This window comes from Bombus flavifrons, chromosome 10 (assembly GCF_040668555.2).
Source record: "Bombus flavifrons isolate JBK064 chromosome 10, iyBomFlav1_principal, whole genome shotgun sequence".
Classification (NCBI taxonomy): Eukaryota; Metazoa; Arthropoda; class Insecta; order Hymenoptera; family Apidae; genus Bombus; species Bombus flavifrons.
In genome coordinates this window covers 14,564,289-14,586,144 of record NC_138451.1, presented here as the reverse complement: position 1 = coordinate 14,586,144, position 21,856 = coordinate 14,564,289, and the positions used below count along the sequence as shown (strand labels likewise).

Here is a 21,856-nt window from a genome sequence, read left to right as displayed (position 1 = left end):
TTTTTTATTGCGTATAGCTTTCGCAAAGATAATTTTATCAACGATGAAAGGTTAGTTTTTTATTTATATAGTTACATTTGTACCTATTATGATATATACAAGTATTATTAATAAGAGAATTATTTACCGAAATTTTGTGCAAATAAACAACGAATCATGTTGCGATAGGTGATATTAAAATTTGGTCCATATTTATGGGATTTTAAAACTCCCGGTTATGTGAGAACTCGAAGGGCGCCCAACCACATAAATGTAAAAGTTTCTATTTCCGCATAAGCTTAGCACGCGTATTTTTATCAGAGAGGAAATTTACTCTCTGTTTTCATCTTGTGCTTTGAAAACATTTCCATTAGTTTACAGATTAATTATCAATTACTATTTTATAAAGAAATCGTGTTTTGTATCTGTTTATGCTCGTTCTCCTTCAATACGATGTATTTTTAACAGCTGTCGAAGAAATAGAAATCGATGAAATAGAAATTAAAATTGACGATAAAATTTGCGTAAAAATGCCTGTACTATTATTTAATGAGATATGTACTGCAATATTTATTTCGATGTTAGACGCATGTTTACACGCAACAAAGAATTACGTAAGAAACGATTATGCCGAACCAGGCTGAACGTTTAACGTCGCTGGTTGTGATCGTGAACACATCGTGAATGACGTCACGCGTTTAGGATATAGCACGTATGGAACGAGATGGTAACTGTCGCCCTCTGACGATAGAGCGACAAACTAACGATACATGATAAACGAGACAGGGGAATGAAAGTCGCAGCGGTGGTAGGACTGTCAGTGGCAACGGTGGCGACTAGCCGATGTCGTGTGTGTGTTTTGTTGCTGATGCGATGCGTCAGCTAAATCTCAAATCATCTGGTAAAAGAGTGTGAGATAAAGAGCGGTCAGCTGTTACGACGATCGTGAGACAGCGAGGCCAAACGAATGGCAGAGAAGTAAATAGTGAAGAAATATAGGAGAAACGAGAAAGTCGAATATCGTGCAACGGAGAAAAGGTTACGAGGGGCGGATCGTCGATGGTAAGGACTGTCCGCGTGCAAGTGATAATATCGGTGGAAAACGATGGCGTAAGTTGGTCGGCTCTGAACCGAGACGTGCCGTGTGTCCTGTGTGCCGTGGCCGTCCGTCATTTTCTCTCGGTTCCCGAACGACGCGTGTGATTAGATTGGTCCGTAGAGTCGCGCGCGCCAACAACAGTACGCGTTCCTAACGTAACGTAACGTCAGTGAAAACACCATCGAATGTGTGCTGCTGTGTGCCCGATCTAGTTGCTATGCAGGCTGAGTGCTGAATACACTGGAAATATTGGCTGGTCTTTGATCACGGTGCATCGAGTGTACATACGAGGCAACGTTTTGTCGGTTGTCGCTACGTCGCTACGTCCCTGTATCGTCTTGTTGGAACTGTTGCCGATTACCACTCGCTATTTCCTCGCGTCGTCGCGTTGTTGTTTTGTTTATTGTTGTTTGCGCGTATTCGCGAGGTGGTGCCAATATCTAGCCAACGACATCTCATCGTGGGAGAGAATATGGTTACGATGATCAGTGATACGTGTGGATATGTTCTTTTTCTCCTGTTGCTGTTGCTGGTTCCTTATATCGAAAGCGGTAAGCGTATATAAATTCGATTAGCTTCGTGCTCCTTGACATACGTTGAATCGTAACGATAGAAATTAGTTGAAATCGTTAATCGCGCATCGATAGATCGGTATTTCGTGCAAAATGCACGTTCTTATGTTACTTAACGTCTAGCCTGTGAAGTGTGCTATTGGCCCGATGACATATGCATACGCGCCTATCTATGCCCATATACATGCACGATATATGTGCGGATCCGCATCCGTGTCCCGTATGCGTGCGTGTGTGTGTGTATGTGTGTGTGTGTCTCGACCGTCTCCACGTCTCATGAATCATCCTTTCACGAAGAGCGTGTCTCGCACATTTCTCTCGGATTCTTTCAAAGGAAAACCAAGTGCGGTGCCTGTTTTTTTGAGAACGCCTATACTTTTTCTCCTCCTTTTTTCTGCATTAAAGTGAAATTGTCGACCATGCGAAACCGTATTCCATACATATGCCGCTTCTTCGTGCGAATATACGATTTTGTCGGTTTTTATATCCTAAAATTATATCCGGTGTTTTCGGAGATGCAACATTTTACACTGTACGGTTATAAAATACAAAGGTCGAGCTCGTTATGCGTCTTAATCTTTGACAAAGAATATTTTTTTAAACTTGAAACACGGATTTCCGTTCTATTTCGAAGAACGGAAAGACACATTAAGCGGGTTTTCCTGACTCACAATGAATTCGTTGAAATCATAGATAACGTTTCTTCGAATATTTATATCGGAGACTCGTAGACCGTGACAAATACAGTTTATCTTTCTAATTTTCCAATTTAATTTAATACATACGTATGTATTAAATACGCGAGTGTGTGTACACATCGTGTACGTATGTATGTATATATCGCGCATTGGAAAATCATTTATTTATCGCGAATTTTCATTCGTAGATTTTTCGACCTACATCTGCGAAGAATTTCTGTGTTTGATAAAGAGAGACACTCTTCTCCAGAGTGTAAATCGTAAAATTACCCCTGCCGGAAGTTCCAATTAAGGACCACTAGCTCGCGTATGTGATGGTGATACTAGTGATATAGTCGCGAGTGCGCCGCTACGTTATCTATCTGAAACTAAAAGTCAAGCAGAAAAAAAGAGCGGAACTATTAGAGATTATTATATTAGAGAATCGCAATTTTGAAACAATCTGGTCTTTATAGCGGCAGCTTCTCTGATTTTAAACCGTTATCATTAAAATGTTTTATTGATTTTGCGTCGAATTTGATACGACTTTGATCTTTATAATGTGTAAAAAGCATAATTTACATGCACAGTAACACGTTACATGTAGTAAATCGAACATGTCGAATGGCGATGAGGATATTAGCAGCTGCCGATAAAATGGGTAACTAATATTTATTAGTTTGACGTATGATAAAACGTTGAAAAAATATCCATCCATTTTGATCGTCTCGATTCGAAATGGACTTTCTTAGGTTAGCGTCCGACGGCAAAGGGAAATGAGTTATCGCTATCGTGGAATATTTTTCTGGCAATTCCGATTGCCAAGGGAAGAAGGGAATGTGAGCAAAAGGCGGCATCGGTTCGCGCAATGCATCTAGAATATAAAGACGCGGTTAACCGTGATAGGTAAGTGGTTTTGTTGGCCTCGGGGCCATATCTCAAGGACAAAGGATCGATTTTTCTTTTTCCAAGTTTTCAATTCTTCGGTGAAACAATCTTACGATGCCCGTAGAAAGCTGTATCAACTTTGGGAAATCTTTAAGCGCGGCACGTTGCGGCCATCTTCGTATATTTCATTCGAGAAATTGCGTTGGCCTTTGGAAAATGCACGATCGAAAATTGAGTAACATAAATGTTTCACGTCGGAAATTTCACGTAACATTTTCCGTGTAGTCGTTCCACCTAAGACAAGACTTTTTAGTTTCAGGACGGTCTAGAAACGTAGTAACCTTTCGTGCAGCTTCGTTGCTACGTACGCTATCGAATACAACTTGGACGATGACAGATCGTCCCTTCGGCCAGATCGTATACTTATTTTGTTTGAGTAATTTATAAATCACACGCGCACGAGCAACGATTTTACCATTCTAATAAAGTGTTATTTTATCTTACAATTAGTAACTTTACTTCGAGTTATTGCAACGTGCATTTTTCGTGCCCAATGCCAAAGATGCACTTCATCGAATTACGTGTGTAATCTACAATAAAGAAACGAGTATATGCCAAGTTTTTCCGTTTAATAATTCGATTTGTTTATAGGAAAGTTGTTGGTTTCAGTGAGTAGATACTGAGAGATGGATTCGATATTCGTACTGCGGTTGTCCGTAAAGCAAGCTTACTACACAAGTTCGATAGCGAATTCAGTTAGTTAGTCAGGCTCGGCTTCTGATTTCTAACGTAATTAACTCGGTATTAAGCCGTGGTTGTCTTGTTCATAGCAAATTCAAGATTATTACCTTGTCGTAGTATATACGTTATGTCAGTTTTGCTTGCGCGTTTTATATCATGATATTTTTAGTATCGTGAAAGTCCCGTGTATACATACATGTATGTATATGTAATGTAATCGAGGATAACGACAGGATAAGATTTCGATTAGATTTTTACGTTCTTTCAAAGTATGGTCGTAGACATTTGTGTCTCGTTTAACGAAAGAGAGGAAGAAAGAAAGAATATGGTTTGCCATGTTATTGTTATTTTTAATGGTTCTATTTCGTTCGTTGCGTGCGAAATCGCTGGTATTGCGGAAATTCTTTCGTTCTCGAAAAGGATCTTTTTGTTTGAATTATTTTACGATTATTTTACGATTATTTTACGTTGCTGCGCGCAACGTAGATAGAACTTTTTGCCGGTTTCCCGATCATCATCAACAACTTCGTAATTGAAATTGAAATGCGAAGATAGCGTTGAAAAATATCCTGCGGAAGCCGGTTTCGGTAAGGTCAATGCTTTCGTGCGGGTTCTAGATGAGATAGACACGGCCGTGAACACTGCTCTCTCAACAGCGGGCGGATTCGCGACGGAAACGTGACGAAACAGTTGTTATCCAGTTGTGTTGCATCACTTTTACCTCGTTGGACTTGTTCTTTGCGGACCGCGTGCTGCCGCGTCATCGTCCAGGACGTATATACATATGTGAAAGAACGAAAGTCCAATAGCAATACTACCGCCGCATCCCTTTGTGGAACTCAAACTTTTGCCTTTTTCGTACGTTCGACCTTAAATCTTTGCTTTTCATTCGATATTATCCAAAGGAGAACTACGCAAATACGTTACAATACCCTATAAATATATTCTACATAAATATAATATGTAGAATGCAAAAGAGAGTTGAAATATTTTGTACAAAAATAGGTTTCTCTCTAGAAACAAATTTATGGACTCCAGATCGTAGAAGATGAGAAGAAAATGTTTCTTTGTTATCGAAATGTTCTTTCGCGTAGTCTCTACTTCCTGCATACCAAGCTTTTAGGTATTGATAGGCTTCTATATGACCAAAATGGAAAGAAAATATAAAGATTTTCACGCATATCGCTGTTTCAGTATTTTTTTCATTTGTGGGCTCACGATGTAAACATATTTTTATTTGAAACCAAAGAAAATATAGGTTTGATGCATGGCTGGTAAATTCGGAATTGTCGTATCCGTAGGAAACTAACGATGAAGTAAGAACAAAAATAAAACTAGCAGTTTGACGGTCTTTTGGCACGCATATGCGATCGCAACTCGTAGATCTGTTTTCAACTTTTCAAACAGATGGTTCGCGATTGATTCTCTCTGGGCTCTTTCTCCTAAGTGGGTACTGTCACTCACCCTTCGCGCAACCATTATCATACGTTCATACAGCCACATGTCAGAACCAAACAGATGTTCCTATAGTCAGGGGTGTTAGATAGCGTAACCCATACCTAATAGACCGTGCGACAAAGTTCCCCGTACAAACCTAGTCTCTGCGATTTTCTTCGATACATAGCCGGGTACATGACTGAAAATTCGATAATTTGAGTTTACTCGTTAGCTTAGCCGTTTGCTTGGTCATTCGCTTAGTTGCATCAAGATCTAACGTTCTTAAAATATTTAATAAACGCAAAACGGAGTTTTATAGAAAATAACGGTGGACTAACTTATACCATTAAAGTGGTATAATATCGTTGGAAAGTGCGATAAATTTGAAAATGTATAATTAGTAGAGGAAATCAAGGAGACCGAAGCGATCGTCTTTGTCCAGAATGTTTAGGAAGATGAACTTTAGGAGGAATTTCTGGGCAGGGATATAGAAGGATCCTGGAGAATTCAGAATTCCCGAATCAAGGGGATCTTATCTCTAAGGTATTCCGTGTTCGGGAATATAGGTGGTCGTCCTGAAACTTTCAACTCGGCATTCCTGGCACAACCGAGCTATTCGGCTTGGCTCAAGGAGCTACAGGGTTTACCCAAGGATATGCAAACACGTACGATAGTTCACCACCGTGCCAGGTCGTATGGTCTTTTCGAGATTTTCAGCTTTTTGCGTCGCATACAAGAGAATACTTCTAATTCGGTCGTGGAAAAAGAAAAACGACGCTCGCTGTTACGCAGTTTGACGCGGTGTTTCTTTGCTCCGTCCGATCTGACGCGAAGCACCATGGAAGAGAATTTCGCGAGTCGCGTTTCCGATTCGTAAAGATGGTGTTATTTTGCTTCGATGGGTCACGACCGTCTAGGGGAGAAGTTCGCAAGGGAAAAGGCGATTGGAAAGCTTTTGGAGACCGTCCAGATTTTTGATTAGGGCAGGTTCGACGGTGGCCAAGTTATCGGTGGCTCGTTAATCAACATCCGATTTACCGTCTGCTGGTGGAGCCGGCGCTCCAAGTTTCTAGGAAAACACGCAGTCGCGGAGTTGCGTTTTTTCAGGGGGAAGTTGTAAGTGAAAGGTCAGTGGAGCCGGGCGTGGGAAGAAAGTCTGAAAGGTAGTTTTTACTATCGAGTTGTTTTTCAGAAAATCGCGTTTCTCTTGTTAGATGCATCACGTTTACCCTAGATATTCGCCGATTTAAGTTTTAGCATTTTGCAGTCCGTTTTCGGATAAGAGTTGTATAGCGCGAGGAAATGTTTCCTCGTTTGGCTATAATTCAAACTAGACCCGCGATTAGTCGCAATATTATCTGCTGCCGCGCAAAGTCTTTAAAATAGTGAAGAGTAGAAGAAAGTTTGGACTATCCATATTGGCATAAATAACGTGGTGGGTAATACACAGCTTAAAATTCTCACGATAGAACGGGAATATTTACCGAAAAGTTTCCTAATGCGAGCAAGAATTTTATAAATAGGAGAAACAACGTATTTCGTTGGAAGCTACAGAGGCATTTATACATACAGTCTGTTTATGTACGAATGAAAATTTTGAACCAAAAAATTGAGACAAAAGATCGACGATATCGGCGAGAAATGATTTTGCCCTTCGTGGCTGAATACCTGATGTACTTTGCATATAAGTACCTAACCATGATGGTACGTCCAGGATGGACGTCTCTTTCTACGATTACTCTCGCTGGATGTTGTCTATCTAGTACTTGTATATATAATACGCATACTTGTATATATTTGCGTCGCAAAGCGAGGACATAACCGTGCGAGAAATGAATCTGCCGATAGCTTTCGCCTTTCGTCGCTCTATTATTCGCTCATCATGGTTTACGCGTATTCATATTCATATTCAGACGCACAATGGTGCTGTATGCCCTCCAGGAAATAGTTGTAAGTTTAATAACTCGTTTTCCCGCGGACGAAAGTGCATTTCATTCGAATAGTCGTGCGTTTGGCTTTCGATATGCAGCGATGGGTAAAGACTTGAACGATCGTCCACCGATATTCCAAATTTTTGATCGGCAGGTCAAGACAAAAATTGAGAATACTTAGCTAACGAATCTCAGCGACTCGTATCGTAATTGTCAGAAGGATTTGGGATTTGTAATTTCCTTCTATTTCGTTTGCCATGGAAATGTTTTAAAACGTGAGAAATTTTGCAAGTTTAACGGATCGTAAGTTTAGCGTTTACGCACTTTGTAGCCTACAAGTTGGCGATCGTAAGTCGATCAACGGTTATTCGTTCCGTTTTGGTTTCTTGGTTATACTCGCGAGGTTTCGGCGTCAAATGTTCCTTCCTTGAATGTTATAATAGTCAGCCTGTAGATGTAATGGTCCGGGAATAATGCTCGAAAGTTCCTCGCCCATTCGTGGACTATCTGGCCGATATAAATCCTGTCTATCTCGTAATCGAAATCCATGCCGGCGGCACTCTCCTCCCCCAATAAGAGATCCTTTGTTCTCGACTTAAATCTTTGAGTTTAACCGAGCCACCTCCTGCTTCTGCAATTCCCACGAGGACCAAACCCAAGAGAGATGTTACCTCAACGTTTTACGTATTTACGTATCCCGAGTGCAATGGTATTCTCCACGTGGAGATGCCAGAGTCATTAGAAAGTAAGAAAACTGAGTTTTAGCTATTCAACTTTCCACGATCCGCTGAAATCGGACGCGACTAGTTCTTCTTACAGTTTAGCACTGTAACGCGTTATTCGAAGGTGAATTGTTACCGATGTGTCCTTTAATACGCAGAGTTGCTGAAACTCCATTTTCATCATGAATGGAAATCGTTTACGTAATAACGTTCCTCCGGTGAATCGCGTTCTGTAACTTTCGCAAGATAATCATTGATACTGTCGTTACCGAGCATTACGCACATATATTCGACAAATGGCCATTATGACGACGCAGAGCGTCTCGCGGTGTATGCGAAAGGCCAGGAAACACGTTGTCGAGGATGATCGAGGCAGGTTAATTTTCTACGTCCATTCGGCGATTGGCACACACGCTGTAAGATATATCAACGTCGTAGATACGATGATAGGTGTTGCGATGTCGTGGGCATAGTCACCGGGGCATTGTAAATTTCCGGTACGTGCCGCTTCCCGTTCCTCTTTCTTTGTCTCTAGTGGTAAAAGCGTGGCGCGTCGATCGACCAAAATAATATCGGCTAATTCGACTTTGCGATCTTTACCCTTTCTCCGCTTCTTTCCTCGTTCTTGTCCTTTTCATTTCCTTTCTTCCCCTTCTATCTGACTTTGTTGCTTCTATTATTCGCTCGCATTCCCAACCTTTTCCTCTTCGCGATTCAGAGTTGCAATAAATTGGTCTCCTATTATTTCTCCTTTCTCTCCGCTTGAGTCGTTCGAAAGCCGGAAACGAAATTTAACCGCCCTTATTACGGAGTCATTATAACTTGCATTTTCGTTAATGCCCCTGAAAAAGCAGGTGGTTACGCGAAAGCCGACAAAAGTTGGCAAGAAATTAAAAGCACCGAAATTAATGCGGCAAGTTTCGCACGCGAGATAAATGCAAGTCTCCCAAGAGTCGTGATACGAAACGAGCATCGTTCCAAAAATGTCCGACTTAATTTAGAGATCGTATGACAATCGTGACTGCGATAATATCGAACATTATTGAACGAAGATTCTTTGGTAATGCCAAGTCCGCGCTGTTCGATAAGCGCTTGCGTTCGTGTTCTGTTTGTGCACTGTGTACGCAGCTATTGCACGAGATAAAACCAGAAAATATGTCCGCACATCGATGTAACGTAATTTTCCATATCATCTGTTTAAGTACGCGAACATAGAAATTTTCCGTTTTATGCATTAATTATATAACGTATAACAATTAAATTTATCAGCGGTATAAAACACGACGTTAGCTTTATCGTTATTTTAAATAATCTACCGCGCGGTAAATATTATATATATTAAATTTTCATATATTTTATATATATGTCTATATGTTAAACCTATATTATATGTCGGAGATGAAAGGACATCGGAGTCCTCCCTTTGGAACCCCGGGAAAATCCCTTAACACCGTAATCTAGATTCTATCATAGGCGTAATTAAACAATTGTCGTCTTTCGATCCGATTGTATTTGTTCGAGATTTGTGATAATGAGCTTGGGCTCGAGGCGATAGCCAGTCGCCGAACGTAGCCGCGGTCACGGGATGAACGCTTTGCCTAACAAAGGTATGAAGTAATTCTATAGCTCTCCTTAAAAGAAATATCTCTGGCGACACGCGACAGTAAACATTCCAACGGTCTCTGTCCCGTGGCCACGCGCAGTCCCTATTCTTCGAGTAAGATGATTGCCAGATGTCGATGTGTCTCCACAGTACGTGATCAGCTAGCCCGAGGGCCGTTATAAACACTAAGATCTAGTTACCTAAAGTCCTTCAAACAGATAAACAGTCTTTGTCCCAACTACGGGAAGATAGGGGAGATCTATTTCTTTCAACGAACGGCGTCTCCCACTAGCAACTTTCCTTCGAGGGCGGCTAGCATCTTTTCTAACCACCGATATGGAGATTGACCAATTAACAGCAACGTTAATTTCCCTTACTTTCTGAACGAGGACTATCCTCGACGAATCCGATGATCTCGTGTCCTTAGACACACCCCATCATAGTTTTCCTCTGCAGCATCGTCGCGACGAAAAGTCATTCTCTCGCGAGATCGTATTAGCGACTCACTTAGCGTCTGTACGCTCGGTGGGTATTCACCGTTTTAACAAAGAGTCCGACTTAGATTTTGTGGGCACGTTCATCCATCACCCCGTCGACCGCGGATTCGTTATTGAACCCAGGATCATTATCATTAGTTTCTCGAGTGTCTAATTGCCACGGTTGCTTGTCCAATTCCATAATAATCGTATCTGCACTAGTCAATGTCTTCTCTATTGCTTATCGACAATGCGTAAACCAAACGACGATTCGTTTCACGCCCCTAATCCTAATTCCAATGTGTACCCGACATATATATAATACATTAGACCTTTATACATACATTAAATACTGATATAGATATGAAATAAGTTTTATTATATAGTAACGCGTGAAGTCTGCCTGATCTTGTTGTATCAATTATTTTAAACCTATTTTTCTTTTAATAGAAATCTTTGTCTCATTCGTATTTGCACGATTGTAACTTCTTAACACTTTTATACATAAACTCGTCTCTTTTACGAGAATGCGTCGATATAATACTAGATAATTTATTTGGCCACTGTCGTAATCACCGTGAGGATTGTTATCAGGTGCGTTGCGTTTTTCCCCTTCCGTAGATGGTAAACGCTATTCGAAAAGTATAGAAGCAACTATCGTATTTCCAATTATCCAATTTCGAATATTCGCACTGATAGGACATAATTGTCTCGCTTTGAATCGCAAGCCGCGAATGCTGCAAGTCGGTCGAGATTCGATAACACGATTCACCAACGAAGGATACGTGTCGCCTTTGTTCAAGTAATTGAGGTCTGTCCTATCTTTCCTCGCTATCTCCGCGCTGAAGATGTTCCATGACTATTCGCAAGCTCTGCCTTTTCTCTCTCTCTCTCTCTCTCTCTCTCTCTCTCTCCTCTCATCTCTCTTATCAATCTTCACATCTTATTTTTCAAACTAATTTCGTTTCTTGATTACTACATTTTTTCATAGATTTCGATGTAACGAGCGTAGCGTTAAAACAAAGCTTTCCGTTTGATTCGTGGCATGCTTGAATTCTTTGGAATCGCGATAAACTCACACTCTCGTTGTTTCGTACGGGATAGATCTAGGTACGACGTGGATAAAACGACTTTTCGAATTTCCGAAAAACACAGGGATACGATGCAGGCAGCTGGATGACCGAAATGGATGAGTGATTCGATTTCAGTACATAGGGGTTGCGTCGAACGCTACGGACGGTGCGCATTTAATTAAATTTTTGTTTTCCTCTTGCTTCCTCCAAACGTATCTTTTTCTGTTTCTCTCTTTTCTTTTTCCTTTTATTTTTCTCTGCCTCATGGTACGTATACACAATAATACAGTGTCGAAAGAGTTCGTCGAGTGTACTTTCATCGATCGATACAGTTGCACTTTGCTCCCCAACGAAAATCTAGCATATTTTTTCCTTTCGGAATTTCGAAACTATCTTTCTTTTGTATAAATTTCTCGACTTTTATCTTTTCCGCTCTTTCTTTCGATTCTTCAAATTTCGTTAGTTGCGCTTCGAGGACAGCTCGATCAAAGTTTGAAGTTCAGGAGACTCGATGCTTGAAAGATATTTTCAAAATATAGAGGTTTGCAAATCAAAATTTAACCAGTGCTTCGATATTTTTCAAATTTACTGTGTTTAAGAAGCGTTACAGTGATTTGGACGTTCAGTTACGCATACTTTGGGTTTCTACAACGTGTAATAACCGCGATACGACGTGATTTAAATTTTCTAAATATCGAAACATCGCTGTATCAAAGGAGCCTGTAACTGTATTTAACTTACATAAAGTTTCGATCGTTTACGTTCGATCGAAAGGAAGCATTTCTTTCAAAATTTCTTCGTTTGATTTAAAGTATAGATTGCTAGTTAAAGGAAATGTTCTGGCTCGTTACTATAAATAATTCGTACACGTTGGACTCGGCAGGAATTTTTTCTAGCTCTATCGATTCTATCTATCGTTGATTAACGAATATAATATCGTAGTGGAAGTTAATGTTACGGCAATCGATATGCCGTATGGCGAACCATCGAAACAGTTTGTGATTGCGTGCCGTTTGAAAACGAGTCAGGTCCGGTGAGTGTGGAAAACCGCACGCGCCTACAGAAAATCAATAACGCAGCCTCCGCATGCCTGGCAAGAGAAGAGTTTTCCTCCTCTTCGTGCAATACCATTGACAATGCACATCACTTTTTCGTGATAACGGATATCCCTAGGCGAGATACAAGATACAGGATATACGATACAAATTATCCGATAGCTTCGAGTTTCTATCTTTTAACTATCGACTTAATACTTTCGTTATGCATAAGGAAACCTGTAGTTTTTAATTGCAAGCATTCGTTAGATCAATGTTTCAAAGACTTGAAATTTCTATCTTTTCATAACGATTTTTATCGACTTACGTAAACTTATACAAAAATTAGGCTTGTGGGATGTTTCACGAATTAATTTCAGTTGAAAGAAAATATGAACGTATCTGTACCTGTATGACTAAATTAGTTTCAAGCATTAGTCCTTCATTTTGTCAAATATTTTTAAAAACACCCTCCCTTCCTCTCTCTCTCTCTCTCTCTCTCTCTCTCTCTCTATCTCTCTCTCAAATTGTTTATTCTTCTTTGTTAGACAGCTTCGTGAAAGAACAAGTGCGTGCGTGCGCGCGTGCGTGTGTCAATGTTGGGGTTTGTTGGTTAACGGTAGCACTTCGCGTTCCACGTGTATGCCATCGTCGTTGATGGACCGTGGATTAAGATGTTTGACAAAGCTCCATAAAGTAACAGTACTTTTACAACGTTTGAAAAATATACGGCAAATCGGGTGAAGCGATTGTCTCTCTTGGACCTTTGTTCGCGCCTGAAAACGCTGTATAAATGTCAACAAGAGAAAAATACAATACGATAACGCGAATTCTCGCCGAGAGACAGAGGCGAAAACAGACCTTTTATGTTTTCACAAATGTAATTTCTGTGAAGTTGCTGCTTTATACTTTTAGTATCGATGGACGATCTGGTCGCGTGTGTGTAAAACAATGGTAACTCGATGTCCGTATCATCCGTGAAATTGCGTTACCGCTCGCCCGTATTTTTCATGATTAACGAAAAAGCGAGAGCAGCGTGGCTATGTGGATGCCGGTAGCTAAAACGACCAACAAGAAATGGATAAGCGAGATGATATCGAGGAAGGGAAATGAAACGGACGAGCTGGAAACTAAGAAAACAGACGGGAAAGACTACGATGAAGACGGGACTGAAAAAAAGAAACGAACAGGAAAACGAAAAAGTGTCGTGTTGTTCGCGCGCGATCCTCCTACCGAAGAATTGGATTAAGCAAGAATCGAAGCAGGGAATCGGAAATAAGAAGTTCACGGTAGCAGGGATAGAACTCATACTAGGTTAAATTAAGTCACGTCGAATAGACGGGGTAACGTTCGTCTCTGTTAATTGACTTTTCGTCTTGCCGCGCTTCTCCTTGCAATTAGAACAGGCCGATTTCTTATTATTTTACGTTTCGCTGCTTTCCTTTCTGTCTGACGTCGAAATGCATCGGAAATTGTAATTTTTTTACGTCGTTGCTGGCTTGGGTTGCGCATCATCCTAACATCGTTGTCATAACGTCAAACGTGTGAGTTGATTGAAAATCTGAAATATTTCGGACGAAATGTTCGCTCTATGAAACATAGATGTCGACAATGCGAGATAATTATCACTATCAAATTCGTCTCTCCGAACAGTATATCTATTGTTGAAGGGTTTTAATCGAGTCGTATGTCCGTGTAAACTAAGTAGATTCACTTTCTCGCGAAGAGAAACGTTTCATTTTCCTTGCATTCTATTTTTTGCGTTTGCATTAAAAATCGATTGATCTTTTATTTGGACTGATTTTCGATAAAAAGCGTTAAAAATAGTTATCTTCGGATATCTTTCTACTGAAAGTACTGAAACTTATAACTAATAACCTTTGTACGATATTATGTAATTCCTACTTTTAAGAAAGAATTTATTAACGAATTTTAGCAAGAAATTTTAGTAACCCTCGATAATTTATCTTAGAATGGAAGTTTATTCCTGTAAAAGAAAATGTACGACACAAAATATGTATGTATGTATTTCGCAAATTAGGGAACTTTATGTGCGAACTTGGTGTATTTTAAACGCGAGTTATTGCCAGAAGCAGCTGGAAAGTTATGTGATTAAGGAAAATATTAGCCCGCAACTGCATAGTACATATTTTTCTTTCTTTATAAATAGGTAAAGTTTTCATCGTTTTTCATCGTTTTCATATAGATTTTTGGCCGTCCCACTTGAGCCGTCTCCTTAAATCATCTCTATCCTTTAGACATTTCCTACCACCATCGCATATCCGGCCGATCATTTTTCTCAATTTGTACATTCGTGATCATCATTTTTCTTTCGATTATTAAATTATCAAGTTCACGGTCTACACCATAATTCCTAATATGTTGGCGATAGGACGGGTTTCTCAACTTTGTAACGCAACAATCATCTGTTTTAATCGGTCAATTTTATGGTTGCCGATTAACATCGGCCGTGGCTATTCATCGATTATGCTAAATTGCGGTGAGACTAAACTGGAAAACTTGACAGCATCAACATGCCATCTGTTGGTAGTTAAAATAGAAGGGTAGGCAGCAGGGTTACGGCGAAATTGAATCAATAAATTCGCTCTCTCCGAATGCCCCTATTTCATCCAGCTCTTCAATTGCCGCTCCAATCATGTACTAATCCAATCTTCCAATCTACCGGTGCACGTTCGGCGAAACTTTTTATCTGCTTGTGTTTTTGCATTCATTTGTTGCACGTTCGTACACGCAGTCGTACGTATAATCGACATAATTTTTAAATTTGTACAAATGGTAAGGCGAGAAAAAAGAGAATCGGCCGACCACTAAATTCCTTTATCGAAAAGGTTCAGTTTTAATACTTGAATTTGCCAATTAACAAACAAGGTTCGACGAACTTAACCGTATAGTTAGTAATACGAAACAAACAGTACCTCTACGAAAATTTATGCTTTAATTGCCGGTTATATAAACGTAGAGATATATGTAACGAGTGGAAATTTTATTTGGAAAAGCGATACGAAGAAACGTTCCAACATATGCTTTCCTTTCGTTCGTAAAGCTTCGATTAGCTTAGCTTCTATACTTGAATAATAAACATTTTGCTATATCGCTGTGTACATATGTATGTATTTGAATATTTTAATTAACCACAGAATTCCTGTGAAAGCGAGCGACGCAGTTTTACACGATACACGATATATTTAGTACAAATACCGTGAAGATTTTTGTTTACGGTTCGCTGTGAAAATATATAATACGACGATTTCTTTCTGTTGTAGAATTAGAAGCCACCAAGTTTTAGAGTTTGATAAGAAAAACCGACGGTGTGTATTATTCGCTATGTGGATCGATAGAATTTTTCCCCTGCTAACGAAACGGCGCGAATCGGTTAAGGTTAAACTAACAGACGGTTTCGGAGAAGGTTACGGGCCAACGTTCTTGTAGGTAACTATTTTATAGGTTGCATCATAAAAGTTTGCACTTTTTACGAATGCTTTACGATGTGGGGCACACGTGTAAAAATAATACCCTTAGAAAGAACCAACCACATTTGCGACGCTTCGAAGCTAATCGGTTGATGCCCATTGAGGCTAGTTACGAGAAAGTTAAGCAATCCTCTGGTGAACTATAAGTATGCGAATAACGAGCAGCGTGGATTTACGTAATCGTGGAGTCGAGACGAAACAAACCAAGAAATTCATAGTGACAAAAATATAGATGAGACAGGAGTATCTTCTTCCTTCTTACAATTAGTTTTTCTTAAATTGGTAGGCCATGATCGCATCATACGGATATTTGCTCGATTGCTTTCTATTTTTTTGTTTGTACCTTCTATGTATTTGTTTTTGCAGGATTCTGTGTATTTCTGTTTAACTGCAAATTATTCGTGGAGACTCGTTCGATTTGTTCTACACCGCTTTTTTTCAATCTTATGTTTCCTACGATATACGTATATGCATACATTTTGAATATAGAGCGACGGTATAGTCTAAAGCGATGGTACACATAGTCTAAATGGGAAGTAGCGCAAAAATGGCACAGTGTTAAACGCGTTGGAACGCGTTAAGCCATGAAGGCTGTGTTTTATAAATGAAATTTACTGGAAAATAAAGGGCTCGATCGCATATAACAAAACCTTCGTAGACGCAGCACCGACCAACCATCGTTGTAAAATATATATCCGATATTAGTTTCAATGTTACTTGAACGAACTTTCTTTTTTAATCAAGTTTCGTTGAATTTTATTGAAAAAGAAAGCACGCTTTAGAGCGTAGCGAGATAAAAGGAAATTTGCCATTGATTTTTCGATAAATTATTATTATATTTCTTAAAAATTAAAGGCGATATACTTCTAACGGAGATCACCGCGAGTCGATAAATTTCCAAATGTTTGGTAAGATCAAAGGCGTCATAATTATCAGCCCGAGTAAACAGCCTCCTTCCTCCGTGATCGGTGGCATTTTATTCGGTTCCGTAACGCAGGGGCCAACAAGAATAGACCTTCTTTCTTTCCACTTGATCTTTTTTGATTTCTCGCATTCTCTCCGTCGAGAAGAAGTACGTACATGTTAATAATTAAAATTATTCGTGTTGATGAATCCGTACCGCCATGAACGAGTGTTTGGCGACCCATAAGATCATCCACGTTTAGTTCGTTACGATTAAACGACAGTCCGTCGATGTTGTACGCAGTCGTGAATATTCGATAAAGCTAAGGAAACAGGAAGACTGTCATTCGTTCGTGCCTCCGTTACCGATTTTTCTCTTCCGCTCTTCAAACTCGTTTACTCCACCCATCCCCGCTTATTTTCTGGACCTTTTCGCCATCTTTTGCGTTCCTTCCTTTCCGTGTCCTCGATGTTCTCCATTCCCAATGATGTTCATTCTCCGTATGTATCGTCCGTACCGCCGTCTCTTGGTACCATCGGTATCATCTGCATCGATGGTACCTCGTAGCAGAACAGATGTAACTCGGAGAGAGAACAATCTCACGAAAATGCACTTTGTTCGTAACTTTGAATTTCTAGTGGACATCGTTTTCGCTTTGGCATTGTTTGTCACTGTCTTGGATGCCAAGTATGCCATTGTATCGTAAAGGTAAGAAAAATACCATGCAACGTCATACGACTGAAATAGGGTTGAAAAGAATTTTCATTATATCGTTACGTTAATGGAAGATAGGAACAAGAGACTAAATAATTGCGTAATCCAGCCTCGAACATCGAGGCCTTCCAACGGTCTTCGATGGAATCCACCTTCTCACAGGGTTGCATCTTTAGGAAGCGTTCTGTAATCGGGTGCAAGGATCCCCAGGACGCGTTTCTAATTACCATTAGCGATTATTAATTATAAGATGATAGCCCGCAGCGTGTTTCTACTTTGATAATTATCCAACGTTCACGATTAACTTATAGTTAATTATTAAGCATTTACGATTCAACGATTAGTTATATTGCGTTATACTGTGTAACGTTATGAGGCTAGATATACATACATACTACCCATGTAGTTGCTCGTATCTGGCAAGAAAAGTAAATCTACCTTTCAGATTTTTTCTTATAAAAGATAAATATACGTTTCCTTAAAATCATCTCTTTTCTTGTCTCTATCCGATGATAAGTAGGTAGTAATTAATAATGGCACAAGTCTTTCATGCGTTTAGCGAGAACTTTCAACAAAAATTCTTTATACCTGTTTCTTACGGGATATTCGAAGACGATCTTTAATGATAGTCGTGATACGGTTTCCTCGTTAAATAGGATTTTCTTCTTGATAAACTTAAAGTCCATCGAGTTGTTTAAAGAAAGCGGAACCGCGTTAATCCGGCGACAGATAATAAGTTTGTTCGCCCGAAGAATTAAATGTTTACCAATGATAATAATTGCCAAATAAGGCAGATCATCGTTAATTCTTACAACTTGAAACAGTCTCGCTAATGAAACGAGATGATTGTTCGAGGTAAGCGCAAACACGTAGATACGGCAGGAAGAACGAATCGTGGAAGTCGTGCACCGATACGTCTCGTCGTACAAACGACACGGCAGAATATCGGAAATACATATTACGTATTCGATATTGTCAAGCATTTGTCGCCTGTTTTATTCCTCTTTCTCGTTCTTCCTCGTTCTTCCTCGTTCTTTCTCGTTCTTTCGGCAACACTTCTGGTAACGATCGGTGTAAACCGTCTCTATCGATACCGTTTCATTACTAAATCACTGTCCGCTGCGAGGTCAATAAAAATTTAATCGAGTAAAGAAGTGGACGTTCTTTAGAAATGTATCGCCTTGCAACGTCTCTGGAGCAAAGTTGGCAATCGGGTAGCGATATTAGACGAAAGTATGCAACGGAGGGGTTAGGTGAGGCAGCCGGTTTCCCACGAGACGATTTCCTCGGCATCCAATCTCGGTGTGAAGGCTGGCTGCCGTTTTCTTCGCATCCTTAGCAATCAACCCCTCAAGCTCCGTTCGGAAACTCAATTTACTGGATAGCAGTCGGCCGTAGACATACGATTCCAGTCGATACGAGACGAATCTAATCGCTCGTCATCGCGAATATCGACCAATAATGAAATGTAGCTACGTTACTTCTGTTACGCGATTTAGTACGATTATTCGCACGATCGACCGTAGTCGCGATTTGCATCTGCTTTTGCTATAGAGCTGCTGTTCCTCTAACACGACTGTCGCAAATCAAACGGTTAACGTTAACGCATATCCGGCCGCAGGATGCAAATTCCTCGTTTTGCCGCCAATCACCGACCAAACGATCGAACAACGAATATTCGTCATTTGTTTCTCGCGATCAATAAATTACTCCCGCTTTCTTTTTAAACTGAAATAAATTAAAATGAAATCTCCACTATATTGTTTTTGTATAAAACAAGCGAAGCCGCAAATTGTGTGAAAAAGCGCCGGCTTTTGAGCGATAGCGGCGCAGAAAATGCCGGTCGGATATAAATGTTACGACTTAAAATATGTGTGATCGTCGGCGCTAGATCTCTGTCGTAGTTGCATTTCCTGGAAATCTTTCCTTTAATTTAAAGTCGTCATAAAAACATAAACTACTGCTCGGCTTATTCTACGGTTTTCACGTTTTAGAGCTCTCTGAAGCTACGTACTTACATACGCATACATCTCCGATACTTGGCAGTTTGTTCATATCGTATATCGTATTTGTCATATTGATGTAAAACTTGAACGAAATAGTAAACAGAAGAGCGTATGAATAAAAAACGGGTGTCGCGTGAATGCAATCAGATATCGTCTTTCAGTGGATAATTATACTCGTGAATTAATAATACTTATCGAAAAATAATTTTACCGAAAAAAATTTGACCGAATGGAATTTCAGCTGGATGCAGTATCCTATTCAAAATCTTGGAAACTAACCGATCGAATTTCGAACTATGTAATTACAGGAAATTCATATCGGTAACAGAAAATAGACATGCCGCGTGTGGGATAGCGTGTTTTTGTTTCTTTGGTTCGGCTCTTCTCTTCTTAAATTTCTTCTACCCATATCGAGTTGCTCTTCTTTTGGTAGACAGATGGTTCGTGTCGCGTTGCGTCGCGTCTTAATCGCTGCCTCAACTCGCTAGAATATACAACCTTTCCTTTATCGCTTTGCCGTTATTAAAATTTTTTACGAATGTCGTATACCGTTTCACAATTTGTAAATATTTCGCGCCACCATCGTTCTTATTTTTGTCATTGTAATATAATATATTTCTTAGGTTTTTACTTACGGGCACGTACGCTTTCCAAATAGCAAATACCAAATAGCATCGTTCGTAATTGTGCGTATTGTAAATGAAGCCGAAGATTGGCAAGCATTGCTAAGTATATATACTAATGCGTCCGATGAAAGTAGAAAGGAATTTTTACAATGTTATACATATTACGTAAAAAGAGCGTTGCTATGGCTGTTTTTCTCGCTCGAAAAGTTCCGTTCTGTCTTATACAAAAGCATGCGAACAAGTGTACCCACAAAAAGGGGCACCAGCAACGGATAACTTCGTTCAAAGGCTTTATCTCGTAGCAAGTTATATGAGATAGGAGACTGCAAGTTAGATGTCGTACTGGCGGGCCGCATACTACATATGTATATAGAATATAGTGCGTAGACCGAATCGTACGAACGAATCGTAAGATGGTAGAAATTTGGTACAGTATTGTGCGTAACTATTCGCAGTACGAAACTCTAGAAAAACTAAATATTCGCGTCATAAATATTACGTATTCCGCGAGTATATTCTTGAAGAAAGTACGAAGGAAAAAAAGGAAGAAAAACGGATTTATAAAATCACGCTTCTTACAACGTTTAAGAGCGTATCGGGAGCAGATGCATGTATGTAGGTGCGTACTCGCTGATCGTTCAGCGAATGGCTAGATACGTTCGTAACGAAGAGCAAAGGTGAAAGATTTAATTCGAGATTTAATCTGGATTAGGATTTTAGGATATTCGGTTGTGAATTTGCAAGTTTGTAAACGCTATCCATCGGATGTGATGGTTAGTTACGTTGGTTTATTCCACGTCGACGAACGGATTTTTCATTCTGATTCGAAGAATCTGATTAAGTAGACGAGATAAGATCAATGACGGATATTCGAGCGGAAAATTCTATTGCGCCACCTGTACAGGTAATTTCGTTGAAAAAGCAAGACGATCGAGGAATTCAGCCAAAAGAAAGAATAACGAGAGGGTGGGACGTTGCGAACAGGCCGGGGATCCAGAGGGTGATTTCCAAAGAGAGAGGGATAGAAGGGGAGAATGGTAAAGGCAATTTGCAAGGTTCGCGTCTCACTCTACCTTACCTACGAACGGAGGTTAAAGTACAACATGTAACTGCGTATCGTAGTCTGCAATCTCTGGCTATGCTATCTGTAACCGTTTTTTCCTTACCTTTTCTTTTATTCTTTTGTGCCTTCTATTTTAGTTTTCGCCGTTTACTTTCGCCCGTGTTCCGATTCAGCCGAATTACACCTGCGGGAAACTCGACGAATCGTCGAACCTAATCTCTAAGCCCGTCTAAACTCGTGCATCCGGAATAAATCATAAATTATATAATCGGCAATTCTTCGTTTTTGCACCCTTTGTAATCTAACATACCTCTAAAGGGAAATAAACCATTGCAGAGGAATATATTTAATAGCAAGCGCTGCTTGTACATACTAAAATCTAAAATATTACTTTCACGTTGAATATTAAAATCATAACATTCTTGGGTTATTTAATAAACGGCGTTTGCATTTTTCACTTTGCATTATTTCCGTGATTAATAACGTACCTGGTAGAATGTGGAAAAGAAAAACATACAACATGTACGAACCATAATACGTTGTTAATACATCAAACATTTCTTTCGCGTATTTGTCCGATATTTAATTCTATATAGAATTCCATCGTCAGTTGCTCCATTAGTAATTTAGTTTCATTTTCCGATAAAATTTAAACACATACAAAACGAACATTGTATTTTACATTGGATTTCGTTTCGATCGGATGCGACGTGATAAATTCGTCAAAAATTTATTCGATCAAATTTTCCTACAGATTTACTGAAAATCAAAGAGAAAATCCGTACCTATCTGTATAAGTAGGATTTTCTTTGGTTAAAAC

The 21,856-nt window shown here is 39.7% G+C and overlaps 1 protein-coding gene across 3 annotated transcripts in view; it reads left to right on the top strand.

Moving 5' to 3' along the window:
• The first annotated feature begins 783 nt into the window (after positions 1 to 783).
• kuz (zinc-dependent metalloprotease kuz) overlaps positions 784 to 21,856 on the top strand; it is an 83,316-nt gene continuing 62,243 nt past the window's right edge. For all 3 annotated transcript variants that reach the window (XM_069122349.1, XM_069122348.1, XM_069122347.1), the window contains exon 1: positions 784 to 1,629. In XM_069122349.1, coding sequence (XP_068978450.1) covers positions 1,551 to 1,629 — 79 coding nt within the window. In that variant the 5' untranslated portion in view covers positions 784 to 1,550. The remainder of the gene's footprint in view (positions 1,630 to 21,856) is intronic.